Below are 27,885 nucleotides of genomic sequence, written 5' to 3' on the forward strand. Positions count from 1 at the left end.
GAGCGACCGTGCTAGAACCACGGAACTCGGGAATGCCTAACACCTTCTCCCGGGTTAACAGAATTCCTTATCCGGATTTCTGGTGCGCAGACTGTTAAACAGAGTCATTCTTTTCCTCGATTCGGGATTAAAATTGGTGACTTGGGACACCCTAAATCTCCCAAGTGGCGACTCTGAAATAAATAAATAAATCCCGTTTCGATTGTCCTTTAATTGGAAAAAACTCCTTACGTACCCCCTCGGGTATGTGAAAAGGAGGTGTGACTCTGCTGAGGAATTAATGGACCCAGAACCACTGGTTCAGGGTTAGAATTCGAGCTTAGATAAATTGTTATATTTGGTTTTATCTGATTTTTACATATTTGAGCCTAATGTGCTAAATGCTGCTTTTACCGCTTTGATATTATTTGAATTGTACATATGAACTGTGCTGAAACCTTTCTCTTCTTACCTCCGGGGAGAAGCTCGCTGGACGAGACTCCCTATTCTGTTAGTGTCAATGCCTGAAATAAGAAAGAGGTCGGACAAGTTACAAAGCCGGACGATCTCGCGGGTCCCCGGTACGTAGCCCCTCCTCGGCTCGAGTTGTCCACTCGGGTACACAGTCTAGAACGTATACCCAGGTTATAAACCTAGTATAACAAAACCTCTGTTGGGAAATTAAACCCAGAACCACTGGTTCAGGGTTCAAGAATTCGAGCTTAGAATAATTGTTATATTTGGCTTTATTATCTGATATATATTGCATGTTCTGACATAACATACTAAATGTTGTCTTTTACCGCTTTGATATTATCTGAACTGTATATAAACTGTGCCGAAACCCTTCTCTTCTTACCTCCGGGGAGAAGCTCGCTGGTCGAGGCTCCCTATTCTGTTAGTGTCAATACCTGAAATAAGAAAGAGGACGGATAAGTTACGAAGCCGGATGGCCTTTTGGTTCCCGGTAAGTTGCCCCCTCCTCGACTCGAGTTGTCCGCTCGGGTACACAGTCTAGAACATATACCCAGGTTATAAACCTAGTATAACGAAACCTCATGCCGGATCCCTAGTAGGAACGCTTATTTGCATCACGTTGCATTTGACTTAGGGGACTCAACACAGAGGTTGGGTCCGTCTAGGACTAGCAACCTGAAATGAAAAGACCATTCTGATGCATCCTACTTGCTCTGTACATATATTTGTTTCGAACTTGCATGTTGACCGGTTTCTGAATCTCGGGAATGTTGGAAAATTGAAGGAAAAAAAGGAAAAAGAATATATCAGTTAAGGAGTTAATTGATTATTTTAGAAAAAAATCAATGACCAATTACTGGCGAAACTCTGCCGAAATTTTGAAAAAAAAGGAAAATATTTTATTTTGTTTTACTAAAAAATATAGAAAAAAAAGAGACTTTTATTTTTGGAAAAATAGATTGTTTTATTGTTTGTTGAAAATGGAAAAAAAATCGTTATTTTGTCTTTTTTCAAAAAAATAGAAAAGGAAAATAGATTGTCTTGCCAGGAAAAAATAAAAATGGAAAAGAGTCATGTTTTAAAATAGTTCGGTTAATTTGCCCGAACTACGCATGGTTTGATTCTCACAGGGTGTGAGATACGTAGGCAACCCTCATCGGGTCCAACCTCCCCTTTGCAAAGATAACCAAAAAATATCAAAATTTTAATTTTTGTCATAAATAAACCAGGTGATGCTGTTTTTGTCAAAAATAGCCAAATATTCCCAAACGGGGCATCGGAGGGCTGACTTTGCATAAACAGCCACCTTTGAGTCATATTTAAGATTTGGTCCAGTTGACCCACACAGCCTTAAAAATCTTCGTCCCCGAGACGTTGAAAGGCCGTGTTTGCAATATTGAGTTTTCCAATTTGAAAAACGATAAAAAGAGTCATAAATAAGTCAGGTGATGTTGTTATGTCATAAATAGCCGAATGTTCCCGAAAGGAACGCCGGAAGGCTGACTTTGCATAAACAGCCACTTTTTGGGTCATGTTTAGGATTTTTGGTCTAGTTGACCCATACAGCCCTATAAATCTTCGTCCCCGAGGCGCTGAAGGGCCGTGTTTGCAACACCAGGTTTTTATTATAATTTTAAAAGAAAAAAAAACAAAGAGTCGGCGGTCAGGTGAATACCGTTTGAATTTTGTCATAAAAAGCCGAGCCAGCTTCGGCCGCGTCTTAAACCGTTCTTGCCGACATAGCCTTAGAGTATCTTTCAGTTGTCAAAAGGTTATTTTCGTAAAAGAATGTACAAGTTGGTAAAGTGTCATAAAATAATCCTCCCCGGCCTCAAAATTCATGTGAGAATTGGAAGGGGTCACATTTGCAAAAATAGCCGTTTGGTTGCATTTGACATACGGGGAAAGGAAGTTGGCCATTTGTTTTTGAGTTTGTAAATCTTTTGATTAGAATATGCGGGTTGTTTGATTTTCAAGTTTGTAGGTCATCTTTAAACCTTTGAAACCCAGTTTGTTTTAATATGAAAATTAAAAAAAATGTTGAGTATTGTTTATCTTTATTTGTCACGAACTACGCGAGGTCTGATTCATGCGGGGTCATGATACGTAGGCAATCTCCATAAGATTCGACCACAACAAAAAAATGAAAAAAAAAAGAAAAAAAAGAAAGAAAAAAAAAATCGAAAAAAAAATCAAGAAAAAAAAGAAAAATGAAAAAAAAAGATGTTGTTAATAATGAGGACCGACTGAGTCCATTTTAACCTGTTTTGTTTTGAATCACAAAGAAAGTTAAGGTGGTTGGTTTGTGGTAAGCCGGACAATGACACCCAGAATATCGCGCGGAATCCTTTACCTGCACATCATGATACACACTTTGCGGGGATCAGGCCTGATGACAGAAGCACTCGAATCCTATTGGGGAATTGTTGACTAAGGTTGATGATATCGAAGTTGGCAATGGTCTGGACAATACTGATGCGAAGCTCAGTGGCTAAGATGTCAATTTTGATAAAGTGGGAGGACGCTCCGTTCCTTGGTTAGCAAGAGAGAAGCTTGTGGTGGCTTATTTTGTTGTCATTTCTGTTGTTCGGATTATTAGGGTTGTAATTCGGATATTGTCTCGTGTCAAACTGTCTTATCTTTCCGTTTTGTCATAGCGGTTTGTTTAAGTTTGTCCAGGTTGTTTTAGGATTTTATTCTGGTTTGTTTTTGTTATTCAAACCATTTCACCGGTAGTCTAATGCAAAATCCGGTCTTTTATTATTTCCAGTCATCTTTTGTTTAGTCCTTTTATCATTTTGGTCAGCGCCGATTCTAGTGACATGACATGCGCACACAGTTTGGGCCTAGTCTTTAAAGTTAATCATAAAACCCCGGAAAGGCAATCAGAACATTTAAAGGAAATAAGAACGGTTTGAGATTATTTGAAGTCCGAGTCATGTGGAACTGGGGCAAGTAAAACATAAAGAAAATCGTTAAATGCAAGATTCGCCAAATTGGCATGAGGATCGTTCATAAGAGTGAGAGTGTCGCCCAACGGTGCTTTAGAAATGACAAATGAAAAAGCAAGTGTTTAACATAATTGTCAAGTCCAGCACCATCGGAAGAGACTATAAATCTATGATCAATTGTGTTGTTTGCATTTGGCATGTTTTGAAGACTGGAATGACGAAGGCATTTTGTTCTGCTATTTAAACACTTTATCCTTCGTTACCCCCCTTTGAGCCTTATTTATTTTCTTTCATACCCCTCGTTCGGAATCAATAGCAACGACTAGGAAATACGAGCCTGGAAGGTAAAAAAAAATCAAAAAAAAAAACGAAAAAAAAAGAAGAGAAAAATGATAACAATAAAAAAACAAAAGAAAGTCAAATGAAAACAGAGGAATTGGGAACTACGTTTGACCTGATTCCTCAAAGATGATACGTAGGCGCTTCACGGCTCGGTCATAGGGTGCATAATGGCCACAATGGTCACAGTGTACATGGTGTAATAAAAAAAATATAATAATAAATAATCCCCAAGCAAGAAACTGGGGCAAGGGTTGCGCTTGTTGTAAACAAATATGATTTCGAAGGTTGTAATTTTGAACCCCAAATTTGATTTGTTTTTGAGCCTTTAATACCCTTTCTTTCTAGCCTGTCCAAAAACCCACATTACGGTCCAAAGAAAGACCTTCTGACCAGTCTGCAAAAGATGCCAAGTCAGACAAATGAGAGTCTTACCGGCGAACATAACATTCTGTTCCACAGCAGAAAGGACTCTAATCTCCAGCAGAGAGAGTCATACCGGCAACACTCCAAATCCCCAGCTGGAAAGTGATACAAATGAGAGAGTCTTATCGGTGAAAATCTTCACGGACACCATAAGGCGATGAAAGCTGAGAGAAAAACCAAAATGAGAGAGACTTGATAGTGAAAACCCTTCGGGCACTACAAGTCGAATAAGATTGAGAATCAGATGGGGAATTGCCAATTGAAGGTCTTGAAAGACGATTGACGACGGAAGATAGGCCACAAATGCATGCCATGACCATTAGAGTCGGTGTCTGCGTTTGATAGGTTTTTATTTATAGTTTCTTTTGTTACAGAGTCATCTTTTTCATTTGTCTTTTATTCTGTTCCCTTTTTATCTTTTTCCTTTCATAGAAAAACTCCCCAATAGAGTCTGTCTGGTCAAAACAAGTGTGAATTGACTTCAAAATATGCCATCAGCTTTCCAATTATGCAAGATAAGATCTGACTAGTACATCCAAGTGGTATAGTCAGCGAGGAACAAACGCGAGGCCAGTGTCAAAAAAAGATATCCCCAGCAAAAGGGAATTGACAAAAGGATTGACAAGTGTCAAGAGGGATACCCTTGCCGAAATCAAAGGTTATAAACCTCAAGGCCAAGGCCCGTTGAACAAAGCAAGGAGAGCAGTGAGCATGATTTGGGGAAATTCATACTAGACTAAAAGGTCGGGGAAATGCCAGTTTCCGAGCTATGCCACAAAAGAAGAGGGATATCCCCAGCAGAAAGGGATTATCCCCAGCAAATAATATCATCCCCAACAAGTTGTGGAGCGCAGAGCAAGGAAGGAGAAAAGGAAAAGCCATCCCAGTAGGAGTATCACAACCAACCACCACGTTTTAAACTAACAAATTTTGTTTGATTTGAAACAGGTAAAGGAAATGGCATTGATGACAGAAATGCATGCCATAAGGGAGACTGTCAAACTGGGGCAGAAAATTTTCCTTTCATTTGGAAAATTTTCTGGAAGTCAGGTACCCATTCGAGGAAGAATAAAGATAGCACCAGTCTCAAGGGAAGTGGTGTTTGAACCAGTGTTGCCCCAACATAATAAGTTTCAATGGAGGAAGTATTCCCCAACAGACAGAATAAAAGGATGACACTTGTGCTCAGAAAAGCAAAAAGCCATTATCATCCCCAGCAGCTTCCAGAAGAATGAAGCATCGATTTGAAGGGATAAAATTCCCCAGCAGCGTTATCCTCAACAACGTTATCCCGAGAAGATAACACTTTTATCCCCAGCAATGTTGGAAAAAAAAAACAAAAAGAAAAAAAAAATTGAATTTGAAGGAGGGGAAGAAAGGAAACTTCCCCAGTAGTATTATCCCCAGCAATCAGGAGCCCACCTGGAGAATAAGGGAATACAATGGAAGTATCAGCAATCAGGAGCCCACCTGGAGAATAAGGAAATACAATTCAAATTTTAAGTAATCAGGAGCCCCCCCCTGAAAAATAGAATGGTGATTTGTTGGTTGAAGTTGGGAGCCTGCACATATAACAGAGGAATACATTCAGTCTTTTCATTTCAAAAAAAAAAATGAAAAAAGAAAGAAAAAGGGGGAAGTAGTTTGCAGAGGAATGAAACATCCTACTCAAAAGGAAGTAATTTTGGAAGGAGTAAGATAACATATTTACTCAGCAGAGTTATCCACAACAGTGTTATCCCCAGTGGATCATCGAGATGTAGAAGCATCCTCGACAAAGTTTCGGGCAACCTAGAGTGGGTAAGGAAGAAAAGGAAAAGTCATCCCCAGCAAAATAATCCCCAGCAGTTTCGAGGAAAGACAACACAGGTAAGTAAATAATTTAGGAAGAAGGAAATGGTTCACGCATAGGAGAGGCATTTCCTCCTAAGTCTAGTTTCACCTATAGGAGATGCATTTCCTCCTAAGTTTACTTTTACCCCATAGGAGATGCATTTCCTCCTAAGTTTAGTCTTACCCATAGGAGAGGCATTTCCTCCTAAGTTGTTGTTAAACAAATAGGAGACGCATTTCCTCCTAAGTTTAGTTTTACCCTTAGGAGATGCATTTCCTCCTAAGTTTGTTTTTACCCATAGGAGAGACATTTCCTCCTAAGTTTGTTAGTTTCATCCATAGGAGAGGCATTTCCTCCTAAGTTTAGTTTCATTCATAGGAGATGCATTTCTTCCTAAGTTTAGTTTTACCCCTAGGAGACGCACTTCCTCCTAAGTTTGTTTTTACCCATAGGAGAGGCATTTCCTCCTAAGTTTGTTTTTACCCATAGGAGATTTCCTCCTAAGTTTGTTTCACCCATTGGAGAGGCATTTCCTCCTAAGTTTAGTTTCATTTATAGGAGATGCATTTCCTCCTAAGTTTAGTTTCACCTATAGGAGATGCATTTCCTCATAAGTTTGTTTCACCCATAGGAGAGGCATTTCCTCCTAAGTTTTTTTTTTTACCCATAGGAGATGCATTTCCTCCTAAGTTTATTTTACCCATAGGAGAGACATTTCCTCCTAAGTTGTTGTTGAAATCAGGAGTCCGCCTGGAGAATAGAGACATTCAATTTTCAATTTAGCAATCAGGAGTCCGCCTGGAGAACAGAGACATACTTTTCAAGTTTGACGTCAGGAGCCCGCCCATACAGTTTAAATTTCAAAAGTCAGGAGTCCGCCTGGAGAATAGAGACATTCAATTTTAAATTTAGCAATCAGGAGTCCGCCTGGAGAACAGAGACATACTTTTCAAGTCTGATGTCAGGAGTCCGCCTGAAGAACGGAGACACACAGTTCAAGTATTGGTTGAAGTCAGGAGCCCCCCTGAATAACAAAATGGTGATTTATTGGTTGAAGTCAGGAGCCCGCCTGAAGAGAGGAAAGACGTTTTTAAGAGTTGTTGAAATCTTGCCAACCTAAAGAAAGGAATGGCGATGTATTGGTTGAAGTCAGGAGCCCGCCTGAAGAGAGGAATGGCGATTATTTTCAAAGTTGTTGTTGAAGTCAGGAGCCCGCCTGAAGAGAGGAAAGACGTTTTTAAAAGTTGTTGAAATCTTGCCAACCTAAAGAAAGGAATGGCGATGTATTGGTTGAAGTCAGGAGCCCGCCTGAAGAGAGGAATGGCGATTATTTTCAAAGTTGTTGTTGAAGTCAGGAGCCCGCCTGAAGAGAGGAAAGGCGTTTTTAAAAGTTGTTGAAATCTTGCCAACCTAAAGAAAGGAATGGCGATGTATTGGTTGAAGTCAGGAGCCCGCCTGAAGAGAGGAATGACGATTTATTTTCAAAGTTGTTGTTGAAGTCAGGAGCCCGCCTGAAGAGAGGAAAGGCGTTTATTTTAAAAGTTGTGTATTTGAAGTCAGGAGCCCGCCTGAAGAGAGGAATGACGCTTATTTTTAAAAGTTGTTGTTGATGTGGGGAGCCCGCCCAGATAACAGAGGCATACATTTCAGTCTTTACATTTCAGTTGTTGAAGTTGGGAGCCCGCCCATAGAACAGAGGCATACATTCAGTCTTTACATTTCAAGCATTGAAGTTGGGAGCCCGCCCAGATAACAGAGGCATACATTTCAGTCTTTATATTTCAAGCATCGAAGTTGGGAGCCCGCCCAGACAACAGAGGCATACATTGCAGTCTTTACATTTCAAGGATTGAGCTTGGGAGCCCGCCCAGATAACAGAGGCATACATTTCAAGTCTTTAATTTTCAAGTATTGAAGTTGGGAGACCGCCCAAATAACAGAGGCATACATTTCAAGATCAAGTCAGAGGACAATAAAACAGAGGGTTACAATAGGAATCCCCAGCATGAAACAATAAAATTCCCCGGCACCGGGAAACAGAAGGTTGCAACAAGAGGTCACAGTACAAACTCAAGTAAATGTGTCAAAAGAAGAAAATCACCGGAAGAAATGCAAGCAGACAAGGAAGCAAGGCAACAAAAAACAAATTGTACTCTAGCCTAGCTTCTTGTTTTCTTTTAAGCATGGTGTAACAAGGAGATCGGTAAGCAGTGGTAATAGCATGCAACAACAGTAACAATGCAGTCCCACGGTAGTCCCAGCTACCAAAATTTCCCGAACTACATTGACCTGATTCCTGTTTAGCCCAGGATATGTAGGAAACCTTTGAAGCAAAGGTTCGGTCAAATCTTTTTTAAAAAAATGCTTCAACGGAGTACTCGGATGGGCAAAAATCGCTCGCTTTATCTTTGCACGAAAACCCTTCGTGTCTTCGGGCAAAGAGGGGCAGCTGTAAGCACGTGATTTTTGCCCAATATGAGAATTACTCCCAAAAAATCCAAAAATAAAATGATTTTTCTTTGGTGTGCAATTTTGTGATATTTTGAATAATTATTTGTATTTGTCTGTGCGTGTTTATTTGCTAAATTAATAAAAAATACAAAAATATGTCGCATTTTGCATGTAGGATTTAATTCTAAAATTGTTAGTAATTAAATTTGTTTTACAAAAATTAAAAATTACAAAAATAGGCATCGTTTGCATTTTTAGCATTTAATGTCCAAATATACAATTTTATGCTTAATTATTAATTAATTGTGCGTTAATTGTTATTGGGAGTTAATTTGCGCTTTTATAACTTAATTTAATTCTTAATAATAGTTTAAGTATTTTTATAAATTAGTTTTAGAAGAAATAAAAGAAGAAAAGAGAGCGAAAATATAAAGAAAGTCGGAATTGGGCCTCTTCTTCGATTTCAAGCCACAGGCCCAAAAAATGGCCCAATCTTCCCTATGACCCAGTCCATTTCGAACTGGGTCGACCCAGTCTATAACCCAACACCTCTATTATCTTACAAACAATAAAACAAAAAAAAAAGAAGAAAAAACCCTAAAAATCTAAACCATCCGCCCCCCCTCTCCTATCTTATTCTTCTTCCTCCAAAGCTCCAACCAAGCATCCATGGCTGCCCTTTACCTTGTTCTTCAACACACCCTCATCGTCCAAACAGCTGCTGCCCAAGCACTTCATCTTCTTCGTCCACCATTGTTGCTCTAGTTCGTCGTCGTTTGGTCGAGCTTCATCTTCTCCGGCGCAACAGTCCGTCGTCGCCACCAGTTGCTTCTGCTTGTGCGTCGACCAACCCGTTGTTTGTTCTAAGCCCCGTCGCTGCTGCTTCTATCTCAACCGAACAACCAAACGAACACAGCCATGGACGAGCTTCGACGTCGACCATGTCGTCGTCCATGGCTGTCCGCGCCGTGCTGCTGCTCGCTGCTTCGGATTGCTGCTGCTTCACGTCGTCTCCCTTGCTGTGCTGCTGTTCACGTTTTCGCCATGGCCACGATGTTGTGGCTGCTTCATCTTCTCCGAACAAACAACCAAACGTTGCTTCTGTTTCGCGTAAATTATTGCTACTATTTCGACGTTACTCAATAAAGTCGAGTTCAAGCTTTTGTTCGAGCTTTGGTTGATATTTGTCAAAATAGTCCATACATGGTTCGAGTTCGTCGTTGTTCATCTCCAGTTAGTTGTTCTAAATTTTATTTTTTGTTCATATTTTTGTTTGATATTTTCCGGATCCAAAATCGTTAAATGATTTAATCCTTGTTTTGTTCGTTGTTCATCATTGAAATAATTTTCTAGTGTGTTCATGTTGTTTGTTAAATTAATTTTCAGATTTCAAAATAGAAGTTTAATTAGTTGTTTTCATATTCATGTCATGTTTGTATTATTGTTTAAGTGAATATTTGTTAGTTTGATGTTTGTTAGATACAAATTGAAATTTAATTAAATATTTCTTCAATTTGTTTCATGTGTTTATGTATTGTTAGAAATTGTTAATATTGTTAAGTTCAAGTTTAAGTTCATAATTGTTTCTTCGTCGATCTTGTTATTTGTTTAAAGAATTTAGTTGTGTTAGAGAAATATGTTGGTTTAATCGTTTAAATCCATCATGTTTGTTGTTTAAAATAGATTTAATTCATGTTCATACTTTGTTTGATTGTTCTTGAATCCGAAATTTGTATAGCTTGATTTCTTGTTTACCATTTGTGATTATTTCTTGAATTTGTCTCATAAAATTTAATATAGGAATTGTTGGTTGTAATATTGTTAGAATTGATTTTAAGTTCAATATGATTGAAGTTAGAAATCTAAATATACTTGTTTGTTGTAGTTGTTGAATCCGAAAATAGGATTGTTTGTTGCTAAAATATTGTTCAATCAAATTTTAGTTTGTTCTTTGTTGTTCAATTTGTGTTCATGTGATTTGTTGTTGAAATGTTGTTAAAATCGTGTTCATGTGATATTGTTGTTATGATGTTCATCCGTGTTCATATTGTTGTTTGAACATTGTTAGAAATTGATCATATTGTCTATATTTTGGTTAAGTTTGATTAATTGATGTGTTATAGCTGATGGGTAGTTTGGTAATTTATAGTACTTTCGGGGGTAAAATAGTAATTTGCAATAGGGTCAGAGGGGTAGTTTAGGAATTGTACATTTTGTAATTGTTTATATGAAGCATGGGGGACAAAATAAAATGGGGTGGGTTGTGATATGGTTATTTAATATAAAGGGGGGACAAGATTTAATTTAAAGGGGGAATCTTGCATTATTTTATGTTAGGCATGGGGGACAAAATGAAATGGGGTGGTGTGATATGTTTATTTAATGTAATGGGGATGAGTGGGAAGATAATGGGTTGGGTAGAGAAAAAGTATGGATTTTAATTAATTGAAAGGTTTATGAGATGAGTTATAAGAAGAAGTCTTGAAATCAAGAGAGGACACACAGATAGAGAAAAAAGAGAGGAAGAAATCTGACAGAAAGAGAATAAGAGAGAAAAAAAAGGCTGAACATTTAAGAGAGAGAAAATTCCGAAAAAATATTTAAACTTTCAAATAAAAAAAAACTAAAAAAATATTCTGCTTTCTTTCATTGTTTGAAATTAACATTAATTGTTGTTGTGTCATCAAAGCTTGAAGTTTTTGTTTTGGGATTAATACTCCACCGGTTTGCAAACTCTGTTCCTGGGTTGTTACTGTTGCTGGATTGTTGCTGCTGTGCTGTATTGTTATTACTGCTGCTGATTCTCATCTTTCATTTTCTTTTGCTTCCAAATCAGGTACACAACTGACACGCTGGTTATTGTAATCCGAAATATGAAGTATGAATACGAAAAATGAAGAGTTGAAATTCTGAATTATATTTAATTATATTCTGAATTTTATTTGTATGTATAAATTATTTAGCTTGCAAAAAATCAGAATCATGTAGATATTTAATACATATAGTGAAACATCGGATGATAGCTTAACGGACGAACTACCTATATATTGCCTAAAAATAAATAAATGGTGTAGTAACTTCGTCTAGTTAATTCGCTATTGTTGGATGATTATCATGTCTCAAAAAACACGTTAGTTTATCAAAATAGACCATTTTGGAACTTGGAAGAATGTTGTTTAATTAAATATTATTGGTCAATTTCAGCCTGTAAATAAATTAAGACGTTTTTATTTTATTTTATTTTGTAGAGACAAATTTAATAGAGAATAATGTAGGCATTTTAGGATTGTCTTTTAAAAATAAATGAGACGAGCCTCGCCGAATAAAAAATACAAAATTGTGGGGCCCTCAATAAATATTTAATTGAGTATTTAGAATTCGGGATGGACTGTTTAGTGAATTCCACAGTCTTACCCATAAATAATAATACGCTAATCGCTTTAGGCACGATTTAATAATAATACATTCTTAAACACGGGTGCGCATTTATGCGACCCAAATCCAAATCCTAAAACATTGAATAAAAATACGTTCCGGATCGCGGGTGCATTTTATGTGACGCAATCCAAAGACATATTTTTAAACGATGTTCACATTCTTGTAAAAATAATAATAACAATTATGAAAGCGGTAAAAAGATAAAATTTGCACATAAGTTCATATTTGTATAAAATCAGATAATCAAGCCGAATATAACAGTTGAGCGACCGTGCTAGAACCACGGAACTCGGGAATGCCTAACACCTTCTCCCGGGTTAACAGAATTCCTTATCCGGATTTCTGGTGCGCAGACTGTTAAACAGAGTCATTCTTTTCCTCGATTCGGGATTAAAATTGGTGACTTGGGACACCCTAAATCTCCCAAGTGGCGACTCTAAAATAAATAAATAAATCCCGTTTCGATTGTCCTTTAATTGGAAAAAAACTCCCTACGTACCCCCTCGGGTATGTGAAAAGGAGGTGTGACAATACATTGGTGAAATAATAATTAGGTGATAAAATCTATGTCTCGGCTTTGAGATTGATGATACTCCTTTACGAAAGCTTATAAGTTTTCGTGTGTAAACCCGACCGACGAATTTTATATTCGACACATAAAATAAGTTAAGTAAAAGTGTAAAGAAAGTAACCAATAAATTAAATTGTTAGTAATTTGATTTGATCGATTACTATCTGAATCTTAACATAGGGAGTTAAATAATATTTTATGGAAGAATTTTGAAATTGAATTGAGGAGTGCAATTAAGAATTTTTAGTAGAATAATTTGTAATTTATTATGGTAGAAATTAATTTCAAAATTCCATAATATGGAGCCTCGTTAATTAAATTTTATGGTCTCTACTGTGCCTAAATAATAAGAAATAAATGAAACCTTTCCTTTGTGGAAAAAGAAAACCCAACAGATCTTGAAAAATGATTTTACCCTAAAAAACGTGTCTCTCTCTCAGTTTTTTAGGGTAAAACCATTTTTCAAGACCCGTTGGGTTTTCTTTTTCCACAAAGGAAAGGTTTCCTTATATGGGGTATAGGGCTGACCGTTTTTCTACACGTTTTTCCTTGGAATTTTGCCCAACTAAAATTCTCTCTTTCTGGATTTTATTTGGGTAACACATTAGAAGACTGTGAAATGTTTTCTGGAGGTTATGGTCTTGCCACTCTGGAACAGGAGATCGAGAATTATTTACTTTGTTCACGCTTCAAGAGTTAACTCATATAATCTTCATATACACTAATTGTTTAATTTACACGCGAACATCATATTGAAATTACTTCCGTTGCGATATATAATCCAACACAATTCAATTGTTAAGCTAAGGTCTACTCGACGAACGACAATACAAGCAAATGCACTCTTGAAGGCAGCAAATGTCATTTTGAGCTCTGTATGTGTGTATCTTGTACTGTAATGCACTAGGTTTCTATTTATTAAAAAACAATGTAGTATTAAATATCATCGATTTGTCAAATTTATTGATTTAAAATCTTAAATCCACCTTAAATTGACACACAAGTTTATTGTCACAAAAGAAAATTAGGTACTTAGGTTACTACACAATGTTAGCTCAAAATCTTAAGATTAAGGACATTGATTTTCGATAAATACTTAGTCGCATTTCATGTGACCATGACGTTACAGGTTCGACCTGTGGAAACAGTCACTTACAGAAATGTAGGATAAGACTGTGTACGATACACCTTTGTGGTCCGACTCTTCCCCGAATCCCGCACATAGCGGGAGCTTAGTGTACCAGACTGCCGTGTCCTTTTTACTTATTCACATTTCATGTTTATACAAAATAAAATAATTTAATCTTATGGTAGACCAATAATTTGGTGTATGAAAAAACAAATTTGGTTTAATGCAATTATTTTATCCTTTTTCTCTCAGCTTATCTGTGACCATTTCTAGAAGAATCCAGAATTAGAACACCCGCCATACCATGAAAAAAAATCAGTGTAGCTCAATTTGGCGGGAAAATGTCCTTACAGCCCTTTTTGCCTCGAAATAAAACCCTAACCTAATTTTACAGACCAAAAGCTATTCATTGCGTATTTTCTTCAAATTCTCTATGGATATTAACAGTACCTTCACGGGTTCCACTGATCGTTGCGTGTAGATACTTTTCTTCTTCACGAAATTAGGGTTTTCGTGTGCCCTAGGGTTTTCTAACGGTTCTTTTGCTGTTTAATTTAGTTTGATTTGTGGCTGTTTTGTTAGCTTAATTTAGGTTTTGATTATGGCTGATGCATTTGAAGAGGAGGCTGATCAGACTGTTTCGATTAATGAGTATCTCGAAGATCTCGAAGAGCAGGAGCTGGTAATTTCACTTTGCAAAATATTGATTTTCTGTATTCTTATACCATTTAACTTGTTATATTGCAATCGTTTTATCTATATGTTATACTTATAGAACTTGAAAAAAAAAAATCATTTAGGTTAGCAGTGGTGGAGTCATTATTTTCACCAAGGGGATTCAGAAAATAAAAAAATGTAGAAAAACGCGACTAAATCAAGTGGATTCAACAATTAATATATATACATAAAATTCTTTTTGACCTTGTATACACTGTGTAATTGTCCGATGAAGGGGGTTTGGCCCCTTTCGCCACCTCGACTCTGCCGATGTTGGTTAGTAGAATCATCTACAACTTGTTTTGATTCGTAGAGTTCGAAGTCACAATATTTTAACATCGTATATTGATATATATGGGACGCACAACAAAATTTCAACAAATATCACATTCCAAACCCAATATTTTAATGGTTGATACTTGAACTCATCGAATTAAAATCCTGGATCTGTGACTCCTTTTAAATAGAAAAAAAAAATAGCCAAACCAACCTAGCTTGCTGGTCAATCTCAGAGATTTTATCGGCCGGCAAACCGGAGGCGGACGACCATGGTACCGGCCTTACCAGCACCGAAGGTGTACTAATCAATGAACCTACGAAACCAACTTTCTTTTATGACAAAATAAACCAAGCCTAAGCGGTACAACATCTTGTTGATATTGGTTGAGGAGTTTGATGGAGTTTAGCTGATTGAATTCATCCATAAACTTAGATTGCGGTAACCTTCGTAACCAAAGTGTCACGACAACATCCAAGGGTGACATTTGGATTCTTAAGTAGGGGGGCAAGGAGGAGCACGTAGGAATGCCGACCACTACATAAGCCACTAGTGGCTGAGAGAAAGCGAGCAACACCTTCCTTTGCATTTATTCAATTGCTGAATTTACATGAGATAAACACGTGTAAAAGATAGTAAGATTATGATAATTCTTCATGGTAATTTGGGATTGAGACTTCAATTTATATATCTTACGCTAGCTAATTCGGGTTGAGACTTAATTGACTGATTTGTTGATTGATATTATGAGTCTATCAATAGTACTAATATATCGTCACTTGGTGCTTTCTTGAGCTGAGGGTCTCCTGGAAACAACCTCTCTGCCCCTCGGGTAGGGGTAAGGTCTGCGTACATACTACCCTCCCCAGACCTCACTTGTGGGATTATACTGGGATGTTGTTGTTGTTGTTGTTGTTGATTGATAGTACCGTGCATCACAAGATGTTATTCTATAAAGTTGAGTCTTTTGTGGGTTTATGTCTTCTACTCAGTTTTTTTTCATTATGTTGAATGGAGTCTTGTATAAGCTTAATGCTTGCTAGCTCTTGAATTCCATTACTATGAGTCTGGAATTCGGGCATATGGGTGTTGAGATGAATTCAGTTAGTAGTTTGTGTGGAGCACATCTTATTAGCATGATGTCTCAGAGTTGACCTCTTCTGATGCTTGGTGGGTAGCTTCTTTTGCATTGGAAATAGAGTTGATGATTGTATGTTGTGCATCCTCTATGATGGTCATACTTTCTTACTTTTTGAGATCTTAGATCCATATGCCATACTAAGGAAAAATTAAGGTTTGAACGTGCAATTTGGGTTAATATGCATAAATTGCATAAAAGACACTGACTGTGAAGAAATTGATAAATAGATGTTTAAGTACACTTTACATGTAAATTTGAGATAGGTACTAGAGAAAATATAAATTTTAATGTGTTAATATAATAAGGTATTGCTAATCTCAAGCTTGGATAAAGTAAGAGGGGTTTGGTAATGCTATACGACCATTGTAAGAAAAATCAATTTGTGATTAATCCTTTTAATATCGAAAACAAAGTAGAATGATACAAATGGTTCATATAACTGATCACAATTAGATCGAGTTTGAGGTGTAGACGATGATGAATGGGGAGCCTTAGCTAATTGTTCAATTCATATGTCTGTGTGACTCATGGCGGGAGCTAAGGTGGCTGAAGGGGGTTCATCTGAACCCTCTTCGCCGGAAATTACACTGTATATACATGGTTAAAATTATTATTTTTTGTATATATAGTAGATGATGAACCCCCATGGCTTCTTCGTGTATTTACTTCTTTATATTTTGAACTCCCTATTGAAAATTTTGGCTCTCCCAGATAGATGAGAAAGCTAATCTATATTTAACCTTGTCTAATCACATGCTGACTTTTGAGGTCTTTCTTCAGATATTTAATGGGTGAGTTAATATCCTTGCGACTTTCAGAGTTTCCCTCACTAGAAATACTGAAAACTGGATAAGAGTATTTTGTAGAAGATAAACATGGCATCAGGAGCTGTGCTACATAATGGCTATTCTCTGTCAAATTTAAGCAGTGAATTGGAACTTTGAAGTGATTGAACTAAAGTGGTGGAGTGCACGTTACAGGGCTTCCTTAAAGGATTTCCAGAAGGAAATTTGCTTAAATCCTGAATTTACTCGTACTTTTTTGTAGAATTCCTGGGAGCATTTTCATGCTTTTTTGTTTTTAAAAACGCCGCAGCTCTAATTTGTACTCTCTTATTTTATGCTAAATGTTTTCTATAATCAGAACTTCACTTCAAGAGTTTTTAACTGACTAAACGTGATGTACCACTGTTGATTTTCTCAAGTAGCATTAATCCCGTGATAAGATAATGGCTGCAGCATCAAATTAGCATGGGTTTTCCTTTTGAGGGCGGTGGGGATGGCTGCACCCATGCCTTTTTTTGGGTCTTTTTGGGGCCAAATATGTACAGGTTGAACCCTCTTGTTTTCCCCCATAACAAGCATTTATTTTTCAAAAGGATATGAACCTTAATCTATTACGAAATGTTTGACATGTGAGTTGATCGTGCTAGTTCAATTTGACTGTTATTTTACCCAAGTGTATGCTTGATTTTTTTTGTTGTTGGATAAATCATCTTGGTAGGAGGCGGATCTGGTCTTAGGTGGTGATGAAGGCAAGGAGTGCACCTATAGTAAAGGTTATATGAAGAGACAAGCTATTTTTTCTTGTTTGACATGCACACCAGATGGGAACGCTGGGGTTTGCACAGCTTGTAGCCTTTCTTGCCATGATGGTCATGAGGTATTCACTAATCTAAGGACTTACCGGTTTCCTGCATACAATTAATGATTAGGTTATTAATTATCTCAGGCTGCTGATGGTAAATTTTCTTCTGCTTATATTATGAAAACCCGGGACTACCTGGGAAAATGTTGAGTACCCATGTCACCATTCTGCCCTTATAATTTTTGCACGCTATATCTGTGAGGTCGCTGGTGTACTTCAGCGGACGTGTTACTCTCTAATGTTATCTTTGTTTAATCCAACTTGCTACTCGGTTTTTCTCCCTCTAGTGTACAAAGGCTGGTGAAATAAAGCTGTTATGTTTTTGAACTTAGCTTAAGATTTTCATTTTCAAAGATGAACTGTGTGGCAATGTCGTAATATTTTTGTGAAGCCGTGACTCTGATGTGTTGAAGAAATGTTATTTACTTTAGTGGGAAGATTTCTAATTGAGTACTATGGTGCTGCTTCATAGTTTTCTTCTATCTGGTGATAATTTAAATATCTCACTTTTTACATTGAGATATATTAATCCTAATTTTCGGAATGCTCGTTCAACAAGATTTTGGAACTTTGGACGAAGAGAAACTTTAGGTGTGACTGTGGAAATTCTAAGTTCGGGGAGTTCTTCTGCAAGCTTGATGCTAGCAAAGATGTTGAAAACACGAAGAATTCATATAATCACAATTTCAAAGGTTCATACTGCACATGTTGCCGGCCATATCCTGATCCTGATGTTGAAGACCAATTGGAGAATCTCCAATGCTGCATCTGTGAGGACTGGTTTCACGAGGAGCATCTTGGTCTTGAGTCCTCTGATATGGTTGGTGGCTCTTGTTCTTCTTGCTTAACTTTTGCTCATCATTTTCAGCTCTCTTTTTTTATGTGAGATAACTTGATGATTTATGAATTTTCGAGATGTTTCGGGACTGTAGCTTCTGAAAAATGTTGTATTCACATATTATTTCCTTGATTCTTGTCCGCCACGAAGGGTTATACCCTATCAGTCATGAGATCAGATGCTTCCTTCTAGCTAATGCATTACTTGTTTCCTTATCTGTAAGTTGGTTGTAATTTACCTCTTATGACTCCTCAGTTAAAAGAAGCTACTAATCCTTGTGCTTTTATTACAGATTCCAAGGGATGAAAATGGGGAGCCTCTATTTGAGGATTTAATCTGCCAGGGATGTGCAGCTATTTGTTCTTTTCTAAACCTATATCCTCATTCTATTTTTGCACCGGTTCAGCAGCACACTGCTACAAACTCTTTGAAGAACAAGGAGGTGGTTGAAGATGCATCCTCGACTGTGGGATCTTCTGAGGAGCTTAACGATGGAAGTTCCTCAATTGAGACTCCTGTAACTGAGGATAGTCCTAAAAAAGACACCACCGGGAAGGCTGCTGGAGAAAACGTTGCAACAAACACAATTCTGAATCAGTGTAACCAAATTGCTGGTCCTAGTACCAAATGTGTCCTTGGACTGAACTTGTTAGAAGCTCCAATTCGCCTTGAGAAAAGCAAGCCAATGTTCCTTTCTAACAACTGGAGAGAAATTCTCTGTAGGTGTCCAAATTGCACAGAATTCTACAAACAGAAAGGGCTTGCCTTCTTACTTGAAAAAGAGGATACAATTGCAGAATATGAGAAAATGGCAAAACAGAAGAGAGCTCAACATGAGCAAGAACGTAGTGCTGAGATGCTTAATAAACTGGGCCACGTTGGGAAAATGGAGGTTTTGACTGGCATCGCTGACCTTAAAGACGAGATCGGTAATTACCTGGTATGTCCCTCATCCCTAACTGATATTGTGTAACTGGTATTTCCCAATTAATGGGGATCTAGCTCTTGAGCATTCTTTTACCTTTATATTTCCTTGACAGGCATCCTTCGATCCATCAAAGCCAGTTACATCTGCTGACGTTCATAAGATTTTTGAGAATCTTGCCCAGAAGCGCAGGCGTATGACTTAAGTTATTTTGAATGTTCAAGAAAGTAGCTTTGCGACTACACATGTACTGTAGTTAGTTTTGCTGCTCAACACTAAATCATGTAGCATTTTAACTGCTCTATATGTTCTTAGTGTGCTTTACTACTATCTAAGTTTGGCTAATCATATTGCCTTAGCTATAGTGAGACAGTACGATCATGTTGTTGTTAAGCTCGAACTCCTTTATGCTAGAAAGTTTCTATTGGATCAAAATTTCCCCTTTACAAGATCCCTGTTCTAGCTTAAAGAAAGGAGGCTTTTTGTAGTAACTTGTACAATTGCGTATCGCAAATGGGCATTGTTTAGATTAGCAATAATGGTATAGTTCGCCGAAGATGGGGCAAGTGCACAGATAGTCATTCTCAAGGATGCTATTTAGAGATTAGCTAGTATGTATTTTGTCCTGAAATTTTAAACTAAATATTTTTAGGATATTTTTTTCTTGAAAAATCGAAATTCAGAACGTACTGGTTAATTTCTAAAGAGTAGCTCTTTAGAATGGCTATTTGGTGTCATTTCAACGTTGAAGATTCTGACACTGAGTGCACTATAAAGTTGGGATGTCTTTTTATAGGAATTTTTACATTCCTATGTCATATAGTAAACTATATTATCTTCCATGCTTAACTTTTAATATAATTATCTTCTATATGCCTAATTATCATTTATGTACCATTTTAGGATTTTAATGGTATTAATTAGTCTCTTAATTTTACTCAACCGTATATTCTCACTCCCCCGAGATTCTCTCTCCAAATCCCCACGATTTCCTCTTCAAACACCCACGATTTCCTCTTCTAAAGCCAGAGAAAATTTGTAATCCCTCCACCATTGACAACCATTAAAAAGCTTTGAATTTGAATTTGAGTTTTCAAAAGATATTGTTTGTTTGGATTGGATGTTGTTGCAAAGAATTGAGAGTTCTCTCTACGTCTCTCTTTATCTCGCAATTCCAAATTTCAGTAATATAAGAGGAAAGGAAAAGAGAGTAGCACTTCCACCATTGACATCCATTAAAAGGCTTTGAAGCTTTGAATTCAAATTTGGGTTTTCAAAAATCATTATTTGTTTGGATTGAGTGTTGTTGTAGATAATTGGGAATATGGTTTGGAGTTTATATTTCAATTTTGAGGGGTTTTGGTGAAGATTAGACTTGGTTTTGATTGAATTTCAGATTGAAAGAAGAAGAAGAAGAAGAAGAAGAAGAAGAAGAAGAAGAAGAAGAAGAAGAAAAAGAAGACATGACATACATTATATTGCAGAAATTGTAGATAAATTGTAGAAAAATTGTAGACTGTTTATTTATTGGCGAAATGTCTTCCTGGCCACTTAAACTTGCCGGGTTTTTTAAAGCCGATATATAAACTTATAACTTTCCCATTTGAACACTCGAACTCGTTTTTTCCATAACTAATAAAAACATTTGATCATTGACCATGCTCATGTGGCGTCAGTTGGTCCTAATCAGCAGCCCGCGTGAGGAACACGACTCACAGGAGCGTGAAAACCCCCTTCCCAACGCCCAACAGTACAAAATACCCCTTCCTCCATTTTTAAAAATCTGAAGCTCCATTTTCATTTTTTTTTCATTTTTCACACCGTGAAAATGGTGGAAAGTTGTATATTTTGTCATTGTAGAGTTGAAGCTAAGTTTTGAACTTTTCCATAACTTCCCCTTCCAAGTTCGTTGATTGAAATCCTTCAAAAGTTTTCCGTACTCTTTCTGGATGTTCAAGGTGATGGTAACAATCCTGTGGAGGAACTCGGCAATCTGCTCGAAGTCCTTCTCAACCAATCCCCTTGATGTCATTGCAGGAGTACCTGTAAATGAGAACTTCAGTTAGTTAAAAATGTCTAATGAAGGACCTTAACATTATGCATAGAAGAAAAGATTCTGGGGGATTTCAAGTTTCAATAAGGAGGGCCTTCAGATTCTCTATGAAATTCCAAGTAAGGTTGGCTTCTGCTTTTGTATAGAAATAGATTCATTGAACTAAAACATTTAGAAAATTACGAAACTAAACCACGACAAACCTCCAAACAACAACCTCGGCTTTTGATTGAGGAAGAAAATTGATCAGGTGGAGTGTTGTGTGGTGAAGGGAAGAAAAAGGAGCAAAGATAGGCGTAGCAGAGATAGACGTTCTTCTGTTGCTAGGGGTGTTGGAATTAGCTTGAAATGATTGATGAAGAAGAACGCTAAAACAGTCAAAGAGAAGGAGTTGCTGCTTGACTTTTCACGCCCTTACGTGTAAGAAATCCATTGGTCATTTGCTGACTGGATGGACACGTATGTGTATGTGTAATACACGCGCACATGGTCAATGGTCAGATGTGTTTATTAGTTATGGAAAAACGAGTTCGAGTGTTCAAATGGGAAAGTTATAAGTTTATGTATCGGCTTTAAAAAATCCGACAAGTTTAAGTGGCTAGGAAACCATTTCGCCTTATTTATTTTTGAGCTTTGTGTTTTTGTGTTAAAAGTTTTGATGGGAGCTTGTTATTCCACTTCGTCTGTTTTGGAGCTAACTTGTGCAGAGAAGAAGATGTTTTTTAAGTTATATATATATTGCTATACCTTTAAATTCAAGAAAGTATGGTTGTATTGTATTTAAAGAGGCGTGAATTTGTAGAATAAGTTGAATGTGAGGAATGAGTCAAATAAGACTCACAATGACATTTTTTCTACATTTAATCTACAATAAAACTACATATCATTTGAAAAATTAATATGAAAATACAAAATTTCAATGTTTCTACAAATTATCTACAAAATTTCTACAAACTATTCATAACAGAATTTATCTTTATTTTTGTGCATGTTCGTCTGGAACACTAAAGTTATTTGATATGCCAACATCTTCTGTTATAGAGAAATACAACTTATCTACAATTTTCTACAACTTTCACACATTATTTCCACCCAGTTAAATACAACTACAATACATGAAATTTGAGCTTTGTATTTTTGTGTTAAAAGTTTTGATGGGAGCTTGTTATTCCACTTCGTCTGTTTTGGAGCTAACTTGTGCAGAGGAGAAGATGTTTTTTAAGTTATATATATTGCTATACCTTTAAATTCAAGAAAGTATGGTTGTATTGTATTTAAAGAGGCGTGAATTTGTAGAATAGGTTGAATGTGAGGAATGAGTCAAATAAGACTCACAATGGCATTTTTTCTACATTTAATCTACAATAAAACTACATATCATTTGAAAAATTAATATGAAAATATAGAATTTCAATGTTTCTACAAATTATCTACAAAATTTCTACAAACTATTCATAACAGAATTTATCTTTATTTTTGTGCATGTTCGTCTGGAACACTAAAGTTATTTGATATGCCAACATCTTCCGTTATAGAGGAATACAACTTATCTACAATTTTCTACAACTTTCACACATTATTTTCACCCAGTTAAATACAACTACAATACATGAAATTTGAGCTTTGTGTTTTTGTGTTAAAAGTTTTGATGGGAGCTTGTTATTCCACTTCGTCTGTTTTGGAGCTAACTTGTGCAGAGGAGAAGATGTTTTTTAAGTTATATATATTGCTATACCTTTAAATTCAAGAAAGTATGGTTGTATTGTATTTAAAGAGGCGTGAATTTGTAGAATAGGTTGAATATGAGGAATGAGTCAAATAAGACTCACAATGACATTTTTTCTACATTTAATCTACAATAAAACTACATATCATTTGAAAAATTAATATGAAAATACAGAATCAATGTTTCTACAAATTATCTACAAAATTTCTACAAATTGTTCATAACAAAATTTATCTTTATTTTCATGCATGTTCGTATAGAACACTAAAGTTACTTGATATGCCAACATCCCCCGTTATAGAGGAATACAACTTATCTACAATTTTTTACAACTTTCACACATTATTTCCACCCAGTTAAATACAACTACAATAACATAAAACTTACATACAAATTTTATACAAAATTTATACAATATGTCTTTTGTATATTTTGTATCTGATTTATCCATAGTAAAAATAATTTTTTCATAAAACTAATTATATATTATACAACTCATCTACAATTTTTGTACATTATTTCTACTAAATTATGTACAACTACAATATAATACCATTTAAATATAATTTTTATACAATGTTGTTCAACTTTCATACAATATGTAAATGAATAAAAGAAAAATAAATAAACAATAGTGTACAATTTTTCTACAATTTCTGTAATATAATGTATGTCATGTCTTCTTCTTTTTCTTCTTCGAGTTTCAATCCGAAATTCAGTCAAAACCAAGTCTAATCTTCACCAAAACCCCTCAAAATTGAGATATAAACTCCAAACCATATTCCCAATTATTTTAAACAACACCCAATCCAAACAAATAATTTTTGAAAACTCAAATTTGAATTCAAAACTTAAAAGCTTTTTAATGTATGTCAATGGTGGAATTGCTGCTCTCTTTTCCTTTGCGTTGTATTACTGAAATTTGGACATAATTGCGTTTGTTGCAGAAGAATTGTAGAAGATTTAGTCATTTTTGATTTGTGAAATTAGAAAAAAGGTTGAAACAAAGTGTATCGCAAAAACAGAGTATGAAAAATTTGAAACGAACCCGACGATAATTATGAATGTGCGTGATTTGCGTTGTAGAGGATCTGGAAGAATATTTAATTCCCCAATTTTAGCGCGCCTAAATAAGGAAACCTACAGCTACAATGCTTCCTTGTTTAGTGAATTATCTATATTTTGTAGAAATACTATTAGCATGATGAGTAATATGCAAACTATGAACATATTTGGTAATATAGTTTCCTATATGGTATAGGAACGAAAATTTCCCCTTTTTATATAACCAAATTAAAGTAAATTTTCTTTCAAGAGAACCTCTTAAATAGTTTCTTTCTTAGAGGAGCAATGGTACCGGTACAATCCACATCCACAATATTAGAAAATAAATACAATTATGTATCTCTAATTTGAAAAATGAATTAAAAAGTTCCCCGATCTAAGCCTTTATAGTCATCCAATTTTACTCTTAATCATTGGTAAAATCATTTTAATATCTTTTGTTGTATCATATTAATGAGACAATTAAATACTTAAAGCAATAAAAGGGCCACAGAAATAGAAAAGTTAGATACTAAAAACAGTTAATAATTTTGTAAGAAATAAAGGGCTTCAGAAATGCATTTGCTTCTTTTATGATAATTTGTCGAATGCAAATCGATTTATAATGAGATATTTAGCAAATGTCTGAAGATGAGATGACACATCTATATATCTATATTATTATAAAAGTATGAATGTTAGGAAGTTAAATGTTAAGAGACGAAAATATCCTCAAAAAGTTGATCGACCTTTTTGCCCTTTAAATTTAATATTTCATTTATGTAGTAATGGGTATAAATATAATTTTAGGTTAAGACTAAATAACCTTTTTCTATTGGGATTCGATCCATTCTAAAATATAAAGTTTCCTTCAAAGAAACAACTCCATAATTGCATAATATTATAACATTTAGAATTATAATAATACTTATATTAGAAACGTTGCCAAAAATATTTCTACGAGCATGTAAAAAGATTTGTCATATTTTATATACAAGCGCTAATTGTTCCTAATTTTGTTATCTATCACAATCAGTTTGTACGTGTATAATTGTAGAAGTTTTAAACCTTTATTTTTTGTCTCAAATTTATTAGTCAAGAAATCCTTCATACTCATTCTAATCAAATAATTTAATTTCTACTAAGCAATTGCACTTTAAACTCTAAGAAATCAACCCGTTCAAACCAAAATAAAAGTAAGACAAAAGTTTTCTCCAAGTTATATTTATTACCTCAATTTATAATCTAACCATAATGAGCACAAAAACCTAACTACACTTGGCTTAGTCATCTATCACTACCATATTTTTTAAAAAAAAATTAACATGACAATATTTCACTTCAATAGAACTTAATTATAAAAACTGAGACCAAAATACCACAGGAATGTAACTACATTAAATTTTATTTTTTGGCGTTATTGCTCATTATTAGGGTTAGTCTTTCCTTTGATCTTCTTATTATGTAGAAATCATAATGGACCTATGTGTTTTCAAGCATATATTTATCTCTAAAATTCAACTTTTATCATAGACGATAAAAGATATCCTCTTAATAAATAAAATACATAACCAAATAATTTTAAATGCAGGACTATATTTGATACAACATTTTAATACAATAACTATTATATGTTACATTTTCAAGAGAGATATCGATATCGACAACAAGGGTTCTAATCATAACAAAGTAACCAAAGTATTATAAGGGATAAAGCAACAAAAATATCATATATAAAGAGTATTATCTATGATAGGATTACATCTCTTTTTTCTACAAATACACATACATCATTCACAGGCTCAGACGATAATGTCGAATCATTTTAAATTCAAGTACTATGTAAGTATAATAACATTTGAAAAGTATGAATAAAAAAAAAATTGTGATCAAATATCAACGTACAATAATTATTGTGCAACACACGTTCATAGAAACTAGTGTATATAGAAGAGGAAAAAATAGTGCTGACATGACACCCCTCTTAGTCTAGGAAAAGCATTTATTTTTTTTCTCATTTTTTTTGAGTTTTCCTCTCATTTTTCTAAAAATCGGAGGGGAAAACAAATAATAAAAGCGCGATTCGGTTACTACAGAAGCCTCATTACTTTTCCCTTTTCCATTTAAGAGTTCCATCTATTTGCCTTCTCCTGTACGTTGTCATTTCGAACTTTTGATTATATTTTCATATTTGAATTGTTCGATTTTGTGTTTGTTTAATTGTTTTCGTGAAACATTTTACTTATTCGGTAATTCGCATATTCTTTGTTATTCCCTCTTATATTCTGATTATTTATACCTTTAATTATAACAAATGTATGGAGTGTTGTGATTCTCGGATCAATATGAAGATTATTTGGGAGGAAAAACAACTCTATTTCACAAGAATAGAATTACAGAGAATTTACACCAAGAATTTATCTCTACAAAAAAAAACTCACCAAACTCTCTTTTTGTTCTCACAATCTCTTCCTGGATTGTATTTCAATCTCTCTGGATTGATGTTTCTGTGTAAAACATAAGACTATTTATAGCCTTAAAGAAGGTGGTTGGTGGTTGAATTCTTCATTCAACAATGGGGGCTTCAACAATGGTGGCTTCTAGAATGGGTTGGTGACTTCAACAATGGTGAGCTTCTAGAATTGGTAGTTGGCAGCAGCCGAACTTATCAATTCTCCCCTTCAGTTGCATTCCAACACAACTACTATTTGAAAGTTATTCCAACTATGTCTCTGCACAGCTCTAACTTTTCTTGAGTGACCACCTTTGTTAACATGTCTGCTGGATTCTCCTTCGTATGAATCTTCACTAGTTTCAACAGTTGTTGATCCATCACCTCGCGTATCCAGTGATAGCGAATGTCGATGTGCTTTGTCCTAGAATGATACATTGAGTTTTTGCTTAAATCAATTGCACTTTGACTATCACAATATATCTTATACTCTGTTTGATTTATCCCTAGTTCTTGGAGAAACCGCTTTAGCCACAACATTTCTTTTCCAGCTTCCGCTACAACAATATATTCTGCTTCAGTTGTGGATAGTGCAACACACTTCTGCAATCTTGACTGCCATGACACAGCTCTCCCTGCAAAAGTATAAACATATCCTGAGGTTGATTTTCTTCCATCAGGATCTCCGGCCATATCTGAATTTGTATAGCCTTCCAAGACTGGATCAGCTCCCCCAAAGCACAAACTTGATTTTGAAGTACCTTTAAGATACCTGAGAATCCACTTAACTTCCTTCCAATGTTTCTTTCCAGGGTTAGAAAGAAAACGACTTACCACACCTACCGCATGTGCGATATCTGGCCTCGTGCAAACCATGACATACATCAGACTTCCAACTGCTGAAGAATATGGAATTGTAGACATCTCCTCAATCTCTTTCTTGGATGAGGGGCACAAACTCTTGCTCAACTTGAAGTGATTTGCCAAAGGGGCACCTACCGGTTTGGCATTACTCATATTGAACTGTTTGATCACCCGTTCAATATAATTATCTTGAGATTGCCATAACTTCTTGTTTCTTCTATCTCGAGTTATCTGCAATCCCAAAATATGCTGAGCTGAACCTAAGTCTTTCATTTCAAAGGACTTAGAGAGTTCATTCTTCAACTGTCTAATTTTTGTTGCATATTGTCCGACAATCAACATGTCGTCTACATAAAGTAGAAGTACAACAAAATTGCCATCCAAAAATCTCTGAATGTAAACACACTGATCTGCAACAGTCCTTTTATATCCTTGACTTACCATAAATGAGTCAAAATTTTTGTACCACTGCCTCGGTGCTTGCTTTAGGCCATATAAACTTTTCGTAAACTTATAGACGAGGTTTTCTTTTCCTGAAACCTCAAAACCTTCCGACTGCTCCATATAGATTTCTTCATTTAGATCACCATGAAGAAATGCTGTCTT

The 27,885-nt window shown here is 35.7% G+C and overlaps 1 protein-coding gene across 1 annotated transcript; it reads left to right on the forward strand.

Moving 5' to 3' along the window:
- Positions 1–13,845: 13,845 nt before the first annotated feature.
- LOC104217874 (uncharacterized) lies at positions 13,846–19,589 on the forward strand. Its single transcript, XM_009768208.2, has 5 exons — positions 13,846–14,277; positions 17,234–17,392; positions 17,937–18,197; positions 18,508–19,155; positions 19,256–19,589. Exons 1-5 carry the CDS (start codon positions 14,197–14,199, stop codon positions 19,343–19,345), a joined length of 1,239 nt encoding a protein of 412 aa, XP_009766510.1. The 5' UTR covers positions 13,846–14,196; the 3' UTR covers positions 19,346–19,589.
- The last annotated feature ends 8,296 nt before the right edge of the window (positions 19,590–27,885 follow it).

The sequence above is a fragment of the Nicotiana sylvestris genome, chromosome 8 (genome assembly GCF_000393655.2).
Source record: "Nicotiana sylvestris chromosome 8, ASM39365v2, whole genome shotgun sequence".
NCBI classification, from domain to species: Eukaryota; Viridiplantae; Streptophyta; class Magnoliopsida; order Solanales; family Solanaceae; genus Nicotiana; species Nicotiana sylvestris.

Coding starts and splice junctions, on each gene's coding strand:
- LOC104217874 (XM_009768208.2), top strand. CDS start 14,197: ATGGCTGATGCATTTGAAGAGGAGGCTGATCAGACTGTTTCGATTAAT. Junction 17,393..17,936: donor CTTGCCATGATGGTCATGAG/GTATTCACTAAT, acceptor TCGTTCAACAAG/ATTTTGGAACTTTGGACGAA. Junction 18,198..18,507: donor GTCTTGAGTCCTCTGATATG/GTTGGTGGCTCT, acceptor CTTTTATTACAG/ATTCCAAGGGATGAAAATGG.